Raw genomic sequence first — 15016 nt, forward strand, 5'->3', positions numbered from 1 at the left:
ATGGTTGCGACCACGTGCTCAACAGAATCACCTGGGGAGTTTTATCAAAATCCGGATGCCCAAGCCCCAGCTAATGATATATGATTCAGCGGGCCTGCAGCGGGACCCTGAGAAGCAGCTTTTTAGAAAGCTCGCCGGGTGGTTCTGACTACACGGAGAAGTGACTTACTCAGCGTCACACCGCTGGCTGACGGCAAAGCTACGGCGCCAACGCACGACACTGGACTGCTCTCTGTCATGGGAATTCCCAAGGTTTCAAGGCCAAGTACTCAAGTGGTGAAAGATCCCAGAGCTGGGCAGCCCTTCGGCTGGAAGCCAAGCTGGGAGGTCTGTTCTACCTGTTCTCTCACCTCCTGAGAACATTCCTGGGTGCTGGAGAATACAGGATGGAGGGGTACCCTCACTGGCCCCCAAAAGGGCCCCGAGCTGGCTCCCTTTCAGGCTGACGCGGTGAAACTGAGCTCCACCAACCACAAGAGGAGCTGAGGGAAGAGTGAGAGGCTGGGTTCCACCTGTGCGGGCCCTACAGTGGGAGAGAGGCAGGTGGGCTGAAGTAAGAGCACAGGCCACTCAGCCTGCTGGTTTCTCTCGCCTCCGCGCCGAGGTCCCACTTCCCTGTGTCGAAAGCCCTCAGGGTGGAACGCCGCTAAACTAAACTAGACCTTGTCAAGCGGGCAAGTTGGCTGTGGCCAGCCTGGGTGTAAGTTGAGGGAAGTCGTGTGATGGCTCCCGACTCCCAGGTTTGCCCTAATTTGCTGGGAGAGTTTCTTTAGCTTGTGGGCCTTAGTTCTCGCCTCTGACACTGAAGGGGAGTAGCAGGGGAGAGGGGTTGGGCGTGGAAACAAGGTGACTTCTGAAACCCCGCCTGGCTCTGATAATCCATACATTTAGGGAAGATGGAGCTTGCTCAGGGTACCTTCCCCCGCTCCGTTCCCGGACGGCTGCGGAGCTGGCAGGCCTGAGCCCAGGGATCACCCACGGGACCCAACCTGTGTCTTCCAGGTATAATTCGCACAGTGCTTCGTCAGCCCAAACAACTCTCCCATCAGCCTCGGGAGGAGGGATGGAGAGAGGGATGGGTTCCTTGATGCATTCAGCAACCTTTAACGACCGCCTCCTGGGTCAGGATGGGCTTTGTACACGGCACACACACAGGGGCCTGGAGATGGATGGGGGAGCGGCGTTTGACGCTGGCTCCCAATTGTTCCCGAGCGCTGGCCTAGGGCCCAGCTGAAACCTTGCCAGTTGGTCAGACTCATTCAGGCAGCACCTTTCCAGTGAGGGACTGTCCAAATGGGAAAGGTTGGGTGTGAAACACACACGCACAAGGCGCTAGTTCCAGGGAGAAAGAAAAGAGCAAATGGGTGTTTTATCTGAAAACTTAAAAGAGGTCTCAGAGACAGAGGCTTTGGAATCAGGGTGTGTGCATTTATGATGTCTTACGTTCCCTGGAAAAGTAACAGCATCCTGATTTGTGACTTTATTTCTTCCAACTAAGAAGTATACTGAAGGAAACAAAGAGGGGGCAACCAGAGGTGGGGGGCTCTGGGACCCAGGTGCCCGCCAGCCAGCTCAAGTGTGGGTTCCAGTCGGGGTGCAAAGCTGCTGTGTGAGTGAAATGCTGCCGTGAAGACATTCCAATGGCTTCCAGGAAGCGGCCATATGTGCTGACACGCATGTGGACAGAGCAGTCTGGCTGGCCACCTCTCAAGACTGGTGTTTCCTAGAGCTTTCCATTGGCAAACGCTGCCTCCTGGAACTGAGGGACAAAGGTTTTGAAATAAGCCCTGGTGGGAAAGGGGGAGAAAAAAAATTGTGGTTAGCACAAACATCTTGAAAAAAAAAAAAAGTGCAACTCAGAGCTTTCAACCTAACTCGGAACAGTTGTTATTTATTGTTCATGCATCTTGGATTGGATTTTCCTTCCCTGCTGACGCAAAGCCCTCTGGATTTTTCCAAGGGAGGTCCATACAGTTCACTACCGTGCTATCTCTCATGGGTATTTAAAGGGCCTGTACCCGGGCCTTCCTGGCTGCCAATTCCTATTAGACATCAGGACTCGGGTTCCGTCTGCCCTTCCCCAGGTCAAAGCCAAGGGTCCAAGCTACAAGCCAGAGAGTGATCAAGCCAACCACCCAGTCGTTTTTGTGATCTGAAATATCAACAAGGTTGCACTTTTACTCGGTGGATCTCTGACTTCATATAGACAGAGAGGGTCTAATAAGAGGGATTTCTAAGTGATCCACAGCCTCCATTCGTTGGCAGACGTATTTGTAGTTCGATCTACTGGAAAGAAAGCCAGGCTGGGTATCAGGAGAACGTTCCCTGGTCAGCCACAGACTAGTGACAGGGTCTGGGGCAGACCGTTTGGCTTTTCCGCAACCAGGTTCGAATCTGGAGAAGCAGGCTCTCTGTCAAACGGCAGGAGAGGGGCACATGCCACACTGACTGTGCCAGGCACTGCCTTAGGTGCCAAGGGTTGTGAGATGACCCAGATGTGGCACCTACCGTGCAGGTGACCTCAGTTTAGAGAAGGAGCAGACACATGAGAGATACCAACTGCAGTGGTGAGGGCATTTACGGCAATGCCATGAGGCACCAGCCTCGGGCAACCAGTGAAGGAGGCGGTGAAGTAGCCATTTTACAGGTGTTCGAGGCAAAAGACACAGCAGGAGCAGAGGCCTGGGGGCATGGGAGGGCTTGTCAGGAGCTGGGAACTAAACACTCTTCCGGAAGAGAAAGGGTGAGGTAGAAAGCAGAGGGAGAGGAAGCCGCAGAGGTTGCGGTGCGCACCGCGTGTGCCTGCCAGGCTTCCCTCCCGCACCCCTGATGCCCGTGAGATCAGAGCAGTCACACCGGACTTATCCAGAAGTGGCTCACCTGGACCTGTGACTTGAGCTAGGAAGGGCCACCAAGACACCTGTCACCATCAGTACCACAAAGGCCTCAGTACCTCACCCACGTCTATGTTATTTAGGACATGGTTCTAATAAGCTTGGCGCTCCAGGCTCCCAGGAGGTCAGAAGCCCCACATTAGGAATCGGGGAGCTAACTTAAAGGCAGAGGGCAGACCTGCCGAAGCTGCAACAGGCAACAAGGCGAAGCCCGTCTGTGAGAAGAGAGCAGAGAACAGCTCAGCAGTCATGAAACTCAACAGGGTGGTTCACTGTCGGCGGTTCAGTGTCGGGCGAAGAGCCCCACACGACTTAGCAGCCCGGCGTCGCCACTAGGTCGCCGCTAAGAGCAGCCACTGATGACACCTGCCTGATCCCCTCTCCTAATGCCAAGTCACCGGAAACCCTCTTTCAAATTTCCGTGCTTTGCTGAATTTTTTCAGTCCCAGTCTCTGCAGCCTCTCTGCCACATTCATGCGTGGGCCCCCGTGTCTGGAAGCTCTCCGTCCCTGGGACATTACACATCTAGACCCGCTCCGTCCCTCTTCCTCTCCCTCCCGCCTTCCCCACTCCCATAGAAATCGAGTTGGCTACTCCTTCCTGTCCCGCTCGCCACTCCCCTTGCATCCTCTCAGGCTCGAAACACCCTCAGCAGAGAATCTGCCCCTCCCCCCACCCCAAATCTGGGTCTCCAGCCCTTATTTATCTCCCAAACTTCCAGGCCCACATTTCCAACCACCTCCAGGACATTGTGACCTGGGCGTCTCTCTATAACTCAAGCCAGTGTGTTCCAAATGTGCTTTTTCATCAATATTACTCATTTGAAAGTGCTTCGGCCCCCTGGTACTTCTGTAACAGAACCCTCAGTTTCCACTTCTCCCTAAACCCCTGCGGTGAAGTCGTCCTGAAGTTTCTTCCTCTTCCTCCCCTGTGTCCCAACACCTGGGCTCCCTCTCTTGTTACCTTTCACAAAACTGCTGTTTCTCCCCGGGACAAAAGGCTTACTTTGTGGGCTTCCCTGGTGGCGCAGTGGTTGAGAGTCCGCCTGCCGATGCAGGGGACGCGGGTTCGTGCCCCGGTCCGGGAAGATCCCACATGCCGCAGAGCGGCTGGGCCCGTGAGCCATGGCCGCTGAGCCTGCGCGTCCGGAGCCTGTGCTCCGCAACGGGAGAGGCCACAACAGTGAGAGGCCCGCGTACCGCAAAAAAAAAAAAAAAAGGCTTACTTCGCTTTTCTGTTGCAACTAAATCAATTCTCTTTGAATGTGGGTCTCTGTCACTACCCCAATCGAGACCTTTCATCTGCCCAAACTCGCAGCCTGGCATGCCATGATTTTTACTATTTGCACTTTTCCTCGGTTACATTTTTGGGATCGTGCCTCCCCCGACCTTTGAGAAGCCAAGAAAGCTAAGGATCCTCTCCCAGAAAAACTGCAGGTAAGTCTCCTCACTGTGATGTCACATGCAGTTGGGGGATGCCACAAGCCCCCTGAAGCCCACGCACGGTCCAGGATGCCGGCCTGCACTCCCGCCCCCCCCCAAGTGTGGCCACCTGCTCTTCCTCACACGTGCCATTTCCACCTCGGGGCTTTAGTCACGCTCAGGCCAAACGCCCTTGCCGCCATCAAGGCTTCCCTGGTCACCAGAAGGTCCTCTCCCTGCTTGCAGACGCTCTCTGTGCTTCTGCTGGGGCACGTGTCACGTGTGCACATGGCTTGCTGGCCGGGCTGCCCTGCCAGACCTGGAAAGCAGGGGGCATGTCCCCTTCTCTGTGACCCCACAGGCCTGCCCATACAGAGGGCCCAGTGTGGACTTCATGGCTGTAATTAAGGTAACTACCGACGGCCACCAGGTTTGCAAGAGCAGTTAAAGCACGTCCCTTGCACACTGTAGAGGGAAGTGAGAGACAGCAACCCCACAATGCAGGCGAATGCAACGTTCAGCTTCTGAGGAAGAAAAGTATAAACTGTCGTCCATTCTCAAACTTCAACCTATGCCGACGGTTAGTGAGAAGGATAAACACCTTCCTCCATCTGCATACTGACCCAGCCAGACCACCACCTGCTCTGAGACTGAGGACCTCAAACCCCTTGCCTCAAATCCCTCGCCCTTATGGGAAGGGGGACTGTGATGAGGCAGAAGGGGCCCCCGACCTAGGGTGAGGCTGGCCGGGCAAGAGAAGCCCTGAGCTTTGTTTCCCCACAGTGAGGAGGGGCAACAAGCCCACCCTGATGCGACGCACACGCAAAAGACGTGCGGGAAGGAACCTTGTCAACTGGCTGCCGCCACTCGGACGTGAGGGCCATGCATTCCTTCCCCGTGTTTCGCCTGCTGCTATTTCCCCGGCGGTATCTGTGTTTGCTGGAGGGGAGCCTGGTGGCCCTTCTGCAGAGGGTCAGATGTTGACAGGCCGCTGCCCGTCTCCGCTGCATCTGCGTTACTGCCTGAAGGACACCGTGGAGTGTGACGTACCCCACCACCACTGGGCAGGGTGGCGTCCCTGTCCCAAGTCACGGGGGAGGACACCAGGGGCACAGGCTGTTGGCTCCAAGATAGGTGCCCGATGAGGGAGCGGTGCTGGCTGCTGCTGGAACGGGCCCTGGGCACGGGGGCAGGGGCATCTCTCCCCCGCTCTCCCTCCTCAGGCCCGGCCTCACACTGGGCAAATCTCATCAGCTCAGTTTTTCCTTGGACACTTCTGGGGGAGGGGCCACACCAGCGCAAGCTCCTTAGACCGAAAGGTCTTGGCGAGAGGGAGCAAGCTTTGCAGCAAGCTCTCTCCTTCTTCAGAAAGTTCTGAAGTTTCCTGTTGTGTCCTGGGCTTTCCCTGCCAGGGCAAAGGGTGTGACGCCCGGGGGAAGCAGTGCGGAGAAGGGCTATTTAAAGGCATGATGCCACCAGCTGTTGTCATGAGTGCTTCTCAACGCGGATCCTCACCAAGTCAGCTCACGGAGGCGAGGAGGAAGGGGAGAATGACAACTGGCTCCCATCCATTTATAGGTTTTCTTTTGAAGTGCTGTTTTCATTTGTTTCAGTTTTTAATCAGAGAAGATGGAGAGCTGCCCAGAGTATATTGCCTGCCAATGGCACTAGTTGTCTGTCACCTTTTAAAAAACGCTTTCACCCAAAGACGAAGTGTATGGTAAACTTTAAAAGTCTAAGTGTGTTACAGGGGGGTGGGGGGAAGGTCTTCTCACGTCCCCCCTTAACTGGCCAAAAGGGCCCTCAGGGAGGGAGGCCTTGAGTCAGTCAAGCTCCTCATTCTACTCCCACTGGAAGAGACATTATCTTTAGACCAAATTCGAGCTAAACATGCCTTAGGACAGCATAAGGCTCTGACCCTCTTCACTGATCTCAGTCCCTCTGCCCTGGGTTTTATTTAGTTTTTTGGCTGCGCTGTGTGGCATGCAGGACCTTAGTTCCCTGACCAGGGATTGAACCCATGCCCCCTGCTCTGGGAGCACAAAGTCTTAACCACTTGACCGCCAGGGAAGTCCCTTCACTCTGGGTTTTATAAGATCACAACTCCATCCAATCCCAGAGTCTCAGGCTAGCAGAATAAAACTTAAAGAACTGACCCCAGGCTGAGGCCAGGTAGGTTTTCCATGAATTGGAAGCAGGACTGGCTCCTGGCCTCAGCTCACAGGCGCAGCAGGGGCGGAGCAGACAGACCCCTGAGGCCAGGAATCAGGGTGCTAGGCTGCTCAGCAGGTCTACTCTTCTGGGCCTTGGGTCCAGGAGCAAGTCTCTTCCCTTCTCTGGGCGCCAGTCCCTCATCTTCAAGGCAGGGAGCTGTGCCTGATGATTCAAGGCCTTGCAGGCTGGAGGCTGTGAGGGCAGGCAGTGTGGGCTCAAGGCCTGGCCCTGCCCTTTACTGGCTGTACCACCTGGGCAAGTGACTCACCGGTTTAGCTTTAATTTCTTCAACTATGAGAGGTGAGCCATGACGCCTACCTTAAAGTATAGTCCTCATGAGGATTAAATGAGACGTTCCATGTAAGCACTTGGCCTGGTACCTGGCAAACTAGTTGATCAATAGGTGTCAGCTGTTACCGTGGGGACCCAGCTGGGTCTGAGGGGGAGAGGCGGACAGCCAGGGCACGTGTGGCTGCAGAAGAGAAAACCCCTGTGTGGATGGAGAGGTCCTGTGGTCCTTGCTCCCGGTTCATCCTTTCCCCTGGGCCTTCTTGGATCGTTTTTCACATATCGTATTGAGCTGGTAGCTGGAGGCACAGAGGTGGTCAGTCTCAGGATTGGACACCCAGCCAAAGTCATTGGGACACTGCGCACCTCCTGAAATGCAGCCCGGAGCTGCTGGAGACGTGCGCGTGGTGCGAGCGGGAGGCACCCGCGCCCCGGCCGGCTTCTGCCTGAGCTGCTGCGTGTGCTCCCGTGCGTGGCTCTGGTCAAAAGCTTGGTCGGGGGGAGGTCGCAGCCGTGGACTACATGGATGTTCAAGAATCATGTGGCTCTGGCTACCCCAGATGGGGGTATTGAAGTGGGTCCAGTCCTCAGACAGACCTTTTTCTGTCCAGGTCAACAAGTACTATAAAGGGGAGGCAGTGGGGCAAGTGAAAAGGGCACTGTCCACACAGGCTCTAGTCCAGGCCCTGGCTCGTTGGGTCATCGGGAGCTGGGGCTCAGTTTCCTCACCTCTAACAGGAAGATGGATACTTGGCAATCTCTAAGTGCCACCCAGTACTGGTTCTGAGATACCCACGTGACCTTGAGCAAGCCACTTAACCTCTTTGTGTCTTGACTCTTCACCTGTTCAATGAAGGCACCAGCCTAGCCCAGGCCCCGATGCACCGTAGGTGATGGTGGTGAGGGGAGACGGCGGTCGCCTTAGCTGGGATGCTTTTTCACAAACATGGCAGAGCTCTGAGCAGATGTTCAGGGAACCACAGGCAGCTGGTGAGAGGGAAGGAAGGCCTGTTCCTCTCGGCCATGTCTGCCCTCCAACTGAGAGGAGGTCCAGAGTCAGGGAGCTCAAACTAAGTTGTCAGGGGAAACAATGCCTGGAAAATCCAATCATCTATGTGTTCTGGGGAAGGGGCTCTGGGGGCACTAAAGACAGTGGTGACAGGGAGCTGTCAGGAAGATCCTCAGAGGCCTTGAGATGAGGGCAGTTAGGAAACTTTCTTCAACGAGTCTCATCAAAAGGGATTTTCCCCGCTGGAATTGTAGGTCTTGATTTATTCAACGGACCTTTTCAAAAGAACAAAAATCCATGCAATCACCATCTGAACAATTGAATCAGTATGGCTTTAAGAAAATGAAAACAACAACAGAGAATAAAAAGCCCTAAGAGGTTGGAGACTCCGGGGAAAGAGGAAGGAAGCCCGTAAAGCAGATTAAACATCGCACAGGTGGCACTCACAACACTGTCGCGTGGGGCAGGAGTCAAGGTCCCATTTCGCAGGTGAGAAAACAGACGCTGAGCGAGTTTAGCTAAGATACACCCTGAGCGCAGTGCCACCGGTGCTCGTCTTGCTGCGGGAGCGCCACTTCAAGGAGGAGGCCCTGTGATCTTGCCGCCTTCAGCCTCATAGACTTGGGGCCTTGTACTTGGCAGGAGCCTAAGCAATTGCTCTCTTCCCAAACTGGGCTCAGTAGCCTCTTTCTGGAATTCCCAAATGCTTTCCTCTGGGCAACCGTCAGATGAGCCTTGCGACGCTTGCTGAGTCAGGCCAGGGTGGCGGTGGATAGCGCGGGGTGGGAGGAGAGGTTCGGGGACGCGAACCTCCTCGTCAGGAAATCAAGGACACACAAATCAAGTCAGAATTCATTTCTGCAAATAGAGGCAAGTTCCCAAACATCTAAGGCTCCTTTCTTTTTCCAATTTTCTTCTGCAGCTGTGACTTCAACTGCCACATGTTTTTAATCAGTCATAAGCAAGACGACTGTGGTCTGAAATCAAAGCAGTGCCGTAAACAGTGTAAGACAAGTCCCGCTAATCTCCTTGTGGTCTTGCCTTGTCCTCATTGCCCCGAACGGCCACTGTAAATACTGACTCACTTGGGGTTACTGTCCCCGTGGCAAAGGGGTCATCCTTATAATAGAATCTCTATAGAGAGACCCGGGTCTGCCTCAATGCCTGTCACCCCAAACCCTCCAAAGGCCACTGTGAAGACAGCCCATCCAACTCTGGGCGCCTTGGTAAGCAAGTGCCCGGCACGATGGGAGCTTATTTTGTAGCTGTGCCCTGAGCGATGTCAGCCTGGCTGCTGGTATGGGCTTTAGGAACAAACAAGTCGTTGTAACTGGTTCATGTACATGGTCTCCCTAAACGTGCCAACCCTTGAGCAGGCCTGGTTCATTTTTAGGGGGTCCAAGATCGCAAAACAAGGAAACTAACACACTTGAGATGCGAAGGCTTGATATCATACCGAGAACACGGTATCACACGCTCACAGCTTCGGGCAGAGGCCCTCGCCCTCGACTGGAATCAATCTCCCCTCTGCTGGGTTCCATGGCACAGTGGCCTCCAACCTCAGGCCCAGCCATGGTCTGCCTTGAGTTTGAGATGTTAGACTGGTGTCTAGGCTCTGTCTTACACAGCTCGGGCTCCTCGCCCGTGAGAAGGCTGAGACCGTAGTCTCAGTATGTGTTGAATTAAATAAAATGCTGTTTTAGGAGGACTTCAACAAACAATCAACTGGGATCCATTTCTAGACATCAAAGTATTGGGATGAAATCTGGCTCCTTCTAAATCACAGGGTATTTGTCAATGCGCACTGAAATGATCACAATTACCTAGTGGTTCTTTCTCCTTCTGAGACTCTCCGAGGAGGCCTCCCGGAGCCGGGCCAGTTCCTCTGGGGCTTGAGCAGCGCGCAGCCAGCTTCTGCAACTGCAGGGCCAGGCCTTGCTCAGGGCTTGGGGTGGGGGGCTGTAGTCGCCTCTGCTCCCCGGGCGCCCCCTGCTGCAGTGTCTGAGGGGAGGAGGCCACGTGGGCCAACTGGCCAAATGAGAGGGAGGGGCAGGGCAGTCCTCGTGGGCTCCCCCAGCCGCAGGGCTGCCTTCCTCCCCTGGGCTCCCAGCTCTGTCTGCAAGCGTCTGTCACAGTCCAGCCATCCTCCGACGTCCCACTAGAGGCTCCTTCATGGCAAGCCCCGCTGCTCATATTCAGACATCTCTGCAGCCCAGCTGCAAGTCTAGAGCCCAACACACAGCAATTCAACAAACATTCCTCAAACGACTGTGAAAGCTTGGCTTATTTAAAGATGTACTTTAGAATTATAAAATTTTACAACAGAAGGAAACCTTAGCGGCCATATAGTCCGATCATTACAGGGAAGGGAAAACTAAGGGCTGGCCTAGCTCTTCTCTGGAAGCCCCTTGGGGGCAGAATTTGGTGGTGGTTTACCCTTAGTGCCCCATGGTGCTCACCTTCCTTAGGGCCTGACAGCAGGAATGAATGAATGAATGCATGGCTGTCCCAAGGGGTTGCCCTAAGGCCCCGGAGCTAGTAGGCAGAATCTGAGCCCACCCTCCCTATCTCCTTACTCTCAGGCTGATGCTCTTTCCATCGTGAACCTGCTTGATGAGAAGCTGGGAGGAGGGGGCAGCAGCGTGGCCACTGAGAAAGGCCGGCCCCCCTCTCCCCGGGGGGTGTGTGTGTGTGTGTGTGTCAGCTGAGATGATGCAGTGCACCTGGCTGGGCCAAGGCTAGGGCAGAGAGTGGGTAGGTGGGGCTAAGGAATATGGCGCTGCCTGAGGCCTGGGACCCCAGAGCAGAGCCACCACCCTTTGTCCACCTTGTCTCACCATCTGCGCCTGCCTGGTGTGCCTCGGATGGCAGGTGCCTTGGCAACGGGCATCTCATGTTCTCTGCTGGCTCTGCCCAGGGCCGCACAGGTGGGAGCTCAGCCCTGGCGGTGCTGGTGGCCATGCAGATGCCTGTGGAGGGTGCTGGGATCTCCTACTCACGCAGCTCACCTGCGCTGGACTGCTGGGGAGAAGCCGCCGCCTGTCTGATGGCGGTGAGTCACCGTCAAAATCACAGATTACCCTCCTCCCCTTAATCAGCAACAGGGGAAAAACCAAAGGATGGCCCTCAAAGAGGAAGTGCTCGGGGTCCCAGGCAAGCTGACCATGCGTAGTGCGGGGCCTGGTCATGCCCCAGCGGGGATGGTGCCTCCAGGCTTCCGCTCAGCATCGCCAGGCATCGGCCTGCAAAGGACAGTGCCGGACCCCCAAAGGGCTTCGAGAACGCTTAGGAGATCAACTCTTTGGAGAACGAAACAATCTTCTTCCCCCCCAGAGAATCTCTCTGGGGCTTTTAAGTAATGCTTGCCTGGTTGTAAACTGGGTTTCTCCCAACAGACTCTCAGCATCTAGAGGCCGAAGCTCTGTCTCCCGGCGCGGCTCAGGCCCCTGCCTGCTGCCTTTTGAGTGCACCCCCTGGTCACGCCCACACTCTGGGTGTTCGCCCTCCTAGCTGGGTGCTCACAGATACCCCCGAAGATCTGGGGGAGGGGCAGCAAGGACGGCCATGGTCCCTCTTCAGTCTAATCCCCCCGCCCAGCAGCTGAAATGATATTCCCAGACGCCTGGCTCTCTGGGCTTACAGATGGAAAAGCAGCAATTCCCAAAGAAGAAACTACTGGATGGGAGAGGACATCCGCAGCCTACCCTCCCTGCTGGGGTGCAATGGCCTTAATGGGAACTTCAGGTGAGCTCCTGGGCTGGGAGTGTGGGCAAGTTCCACAGCAGGCTGGCAGGAGGCAGAACTTCTGCAGGTGGAGGGCCCTACGGGTCCTCTCAACCATGCTGAGGTTCATGGCAAAGATGGGGAGGGGCGCAGAAGCAGAGCTCACTTGCCCTGCAGGCCCGCAGGGCTCATTCCACCCTGCACGAGCACAGGGCCCGGCACGTGCTGGCAACAGCTAGCTGTGTGGCCGTGTGCCAGTTACAAAGAGGGAGGGAGGGGGGAAAGGCCTGGAAGGAAAGGAAGGACATACATACAATGTGGATAAATGATATCCACACATGGTATGAAACAGGCTTGTTCAAACGATAGGTGTAAGCCATTAGTGGGTTGTGAAATCAACCTAGTGGGTCCTGACCAGCATTAAAATAAAATGAAATCAAAATCAGAGTACATCACATGTGGCAAGTAGAAATTTTTGTGTGTGAAACTTTTGTGGATGTAAAATAAATGTCTTCCTGTGGATTGTGGTAAAAAAGTCTGGAAGCCAGGAGTATAAAGGAAGGGAGGTGCCTACTACATGCTAGACTTCACGCTATTTGTTTTCATCTATACCATTTTACGTTTACTCCTCCTAATGGGACTACTACCACGCAGGTATCAGTATAGGTTCCCCCCACCATCTGAAAGTAGAGCATTCCTATGAAACCTTTCGAAATGGCACAAAGCGAAGAAGCAATTAACTTAGGACACATCTTGCTAACGGATGCAAAAATAAAATGAGACAAAGCAAGATGCTCGCAGACACAGTTCAAAGCTATGGTGGCCTGATGCTGAGATGCCGAGTGTGGTTCCTGGGGAAGAGCTTGGCGGCGCCACTCTGGCTGCTTGGGGTGCGCTCTGCCTCTACAAGGGTTTGCCACAAAACAAACGCTGAATGCTATTTTTGCTTTTTGCCTTTTTTGATAAAAGTGAAAATCCTCTTTGGATGTCTTTTAGTTACTGAAAACAGGTACTAATGTAGGTCTTTTGTAAAAGCAAAGTGGGGCTTCCCTGGTGGTGCAGTGGTTGAGAGTCCGCCTGCCGATGCAGGGGACGCAGGTTCGTGCCCCGGTCCGGGAGGATCCCACGTGCCGCGGAGCGGCTGGGCCCGTGAGCCATGGCCGCTGAGCCTGCGTGTCTGGAGCCTGTGCTCCGGAACGGGAGAGGCCACAACAGTGAGAGGCCCGCGTACCGCAAAAAAGAAAAAGCAAAGTGGCATAAAGCGAACTTTCAAAAAGTGGGGGACACCTATATCTTTATTTTTGCCAATGAGAAATGTACAATTCAGAGATGCAAAGTAACTTTTCTAAGATCACACAGCTAATAGGTGGCAATGCTGTTTATGATTCCAGAGCTGCTTGACTCCAAAGAGCACATTCTTTCCACAACGCCATGATTTCCAGTGGAAAAGGCGCTGGCAGCTGAGTGCAGAGACCAGGCCTCCCCCTCGGGATCCGCTGTGTGACACTGAATCACTCCTCCGTTTCCTCATTCACACAACGAAGGCATGGGAGCGGTGATTTCTACATTTCTTTGATTTGGTGATCCTCCCCCTCCCAAACATCATTTTAGGCATATCTCATTCTCCTTCATTAAAACTCTGTAAAATTGGACTTCCCTGGTGGTGCATTGTTTAAGAATCCGCCTGCCAATGCAGGAGACATGGGTTCGAGCCCTGGTTCCGTAAGATCCCACATGCTGCAGAGCAACTAAGCCCGTGTGCCACAACTACTGAGCCTGCGCTCTAGAGCCGCGAGCCACAACTACTGAAGCCCGCTCGCCTAGAGCCCGTGCTCTGCAACAAGAGAAGCCACCGCAATGAGAAGCCTGCGCACCACAAAGAAGAGTAGCCCCTGCTCGCCACAACTAGAGAAAGCCCGTGCAGAGCAATGGAGACTCAACGCAGCCAAAAATAAAAATAAATTAATTAATTTAAAGAAGAAAGGTGCTTATGTTTTTAAAAAACAAAAACAAAAAAACTCCATAAAACTGGAATTGCCAATGGCCCAGTAATGAATGTTGAGGGCTCCTTACTGCCAACTCCCATTACACCTACGTTTGTTCTTACAAACCCCCCTAAATGGCCCTCTTGTAGGTCTGTGTGTCCAGAGGTGGTGACTGGTATCTTTAGCTCTCATTTAGGGACCTGCATTGGGTGACTTTTCAGTAGAATTATGACTGCGATAACAAGGGATGAAAGCGATGAACTTGACCTCCCTCTCACTTGTCCACCTGGTTTCTGGAAGTATTAATGCACCCTACAGAAGAACAAGGCCTGGTCTGAATGTCCGGGAGAAGGAAAAGAAGGGCACATGCAATTCACACAAGTGCACATGGGAGGCACCATAAATGTTCTCTAAATAACGAGCCCCAGAAGAGCAAAGGATACCCGGAAGGTTCCTTTAACGGTAAAGTCATCTGTCATCTTAAAACTCTCCAGGGTTGTTGAGAAGTACCACGTCTGTAAAGTACTATAAAATGGGAGGCATTATTACCCTGACATAATCAAGCTTGAGTTGTGATCCTGGCTCTGCTTCTCACCTGCTTTGTGACCTTGGATGAGCCACTTTACCTCTCTGTACCCCAAATGCCTCATCTGTAAAGTGAGGGGATGGCTTCTGAGCTTACTTCCAGGTCTAACATACAGTCATCCCCTGGTATTCGCAGGAGACTGGTTCCAGGACCCTCGCGGATACCAAAATTCAAGGATGCTCAGGCTTCCCTGGTGGCGTAGTGCTTGAGAGTCCGCCTGCCGATGCAGGGGACGCGGGTTCGTGCCCTGGTCCGGGAAGATCCCACATGCCGCGGAGCGGCTGGGCCCGTGAGCCATGGCCGCTGAGCCTGTGCGTCCGGAGCCTGTGCTCTGTAACGGGAGAGGCCACAACAGTGAGAGGCCCACGTACCGCAAAAAAAAAAGTATGCTCAAGTCCCTTATATAAAATGGCATAGTAGGGCTTCCCTGGTGGCGCAGTGGCTAAGAATCCGCCTGTCAATGCAGGGGACACGGGTTCGAGCCCTGGTCCAGGAAGATCCCACATGTCACGGGGCAACTAAACCTGTGCTGAACCTGCGCTCTAGAGCCTGCCAGCCACAACTACTGAGCCTGTGCTCTATAGCCCGCAAGCCACAACTACTGAGCCCGCGTGCCACGGCTACTGAGCCCAAGTACCACAACTACTGAAGCCCGTGCGCCTAGAGCCCGTGCTCCACAACAAAGATAAGCCACTGCAATGAGAAGCCCCCGCACCGCAATGAAGAATAGCGCCCTCTCGCCGCAACTAGAGAAAGCCCCTGCGTGGCAACGAAGACCCAACGCAGCCAAAAATAAATAAATAAAATAAATAAATTCATGTTAAAAAGAAATGGCATAGTAGTTGGCCCTCCATATCTTTGGATTCTGCAGCCTTGGATTCAAACAACTCTGGTTT

General features: G+C 54.0%; 1 protein-coding gene across 7 annotated transcripts in view; it reads right to left on the bottom strand.

The window, feature by feature from the left end:
- Positions 1 to 1343: 1343 nt before the first annotated feature.
- BABAM2 (BRISC and BRCA1 A complex member 2) overlaps positions 1344 to 15016 on the bottom strand; it is a 475326-nt gene continuing 461653 nt past the window's right edge. For all 7 annotated transcript variants that reach the window (XM_029231734.1, XM_029231733.1, XM_029231732.1 and 4 more), the window contains one exon: positions 1344 to 1787. In XM_029231734.1, the coding sequence (XP_029087567.1) occupies positions 1724 to 1787 (64 nt within the window). In that variant the 3' untranslated portion in view covers positions 1344 to 1723. The remainder of the gene's footprint in view (positions 1788 to 15016) is intronic.

The sequence above is a fragment of the Monodon monoceros genome, unplaced genomic scaffold (genome assembly GCF_005190385.1).
Source record: "Monodon monoceros isolate NGI ecotype Baffin Bay Population unplaced genomic scaffold, NGI_Narwhal_1 Super_Scaffold_19, whole genome shotgun sequence".
NCBI classification, from domain to species: Eukaryota; Metazoa; Chordata; class Mammalia; order Artiodactyla; family Monodontidae; genus Monodon; species Monodon monoceros.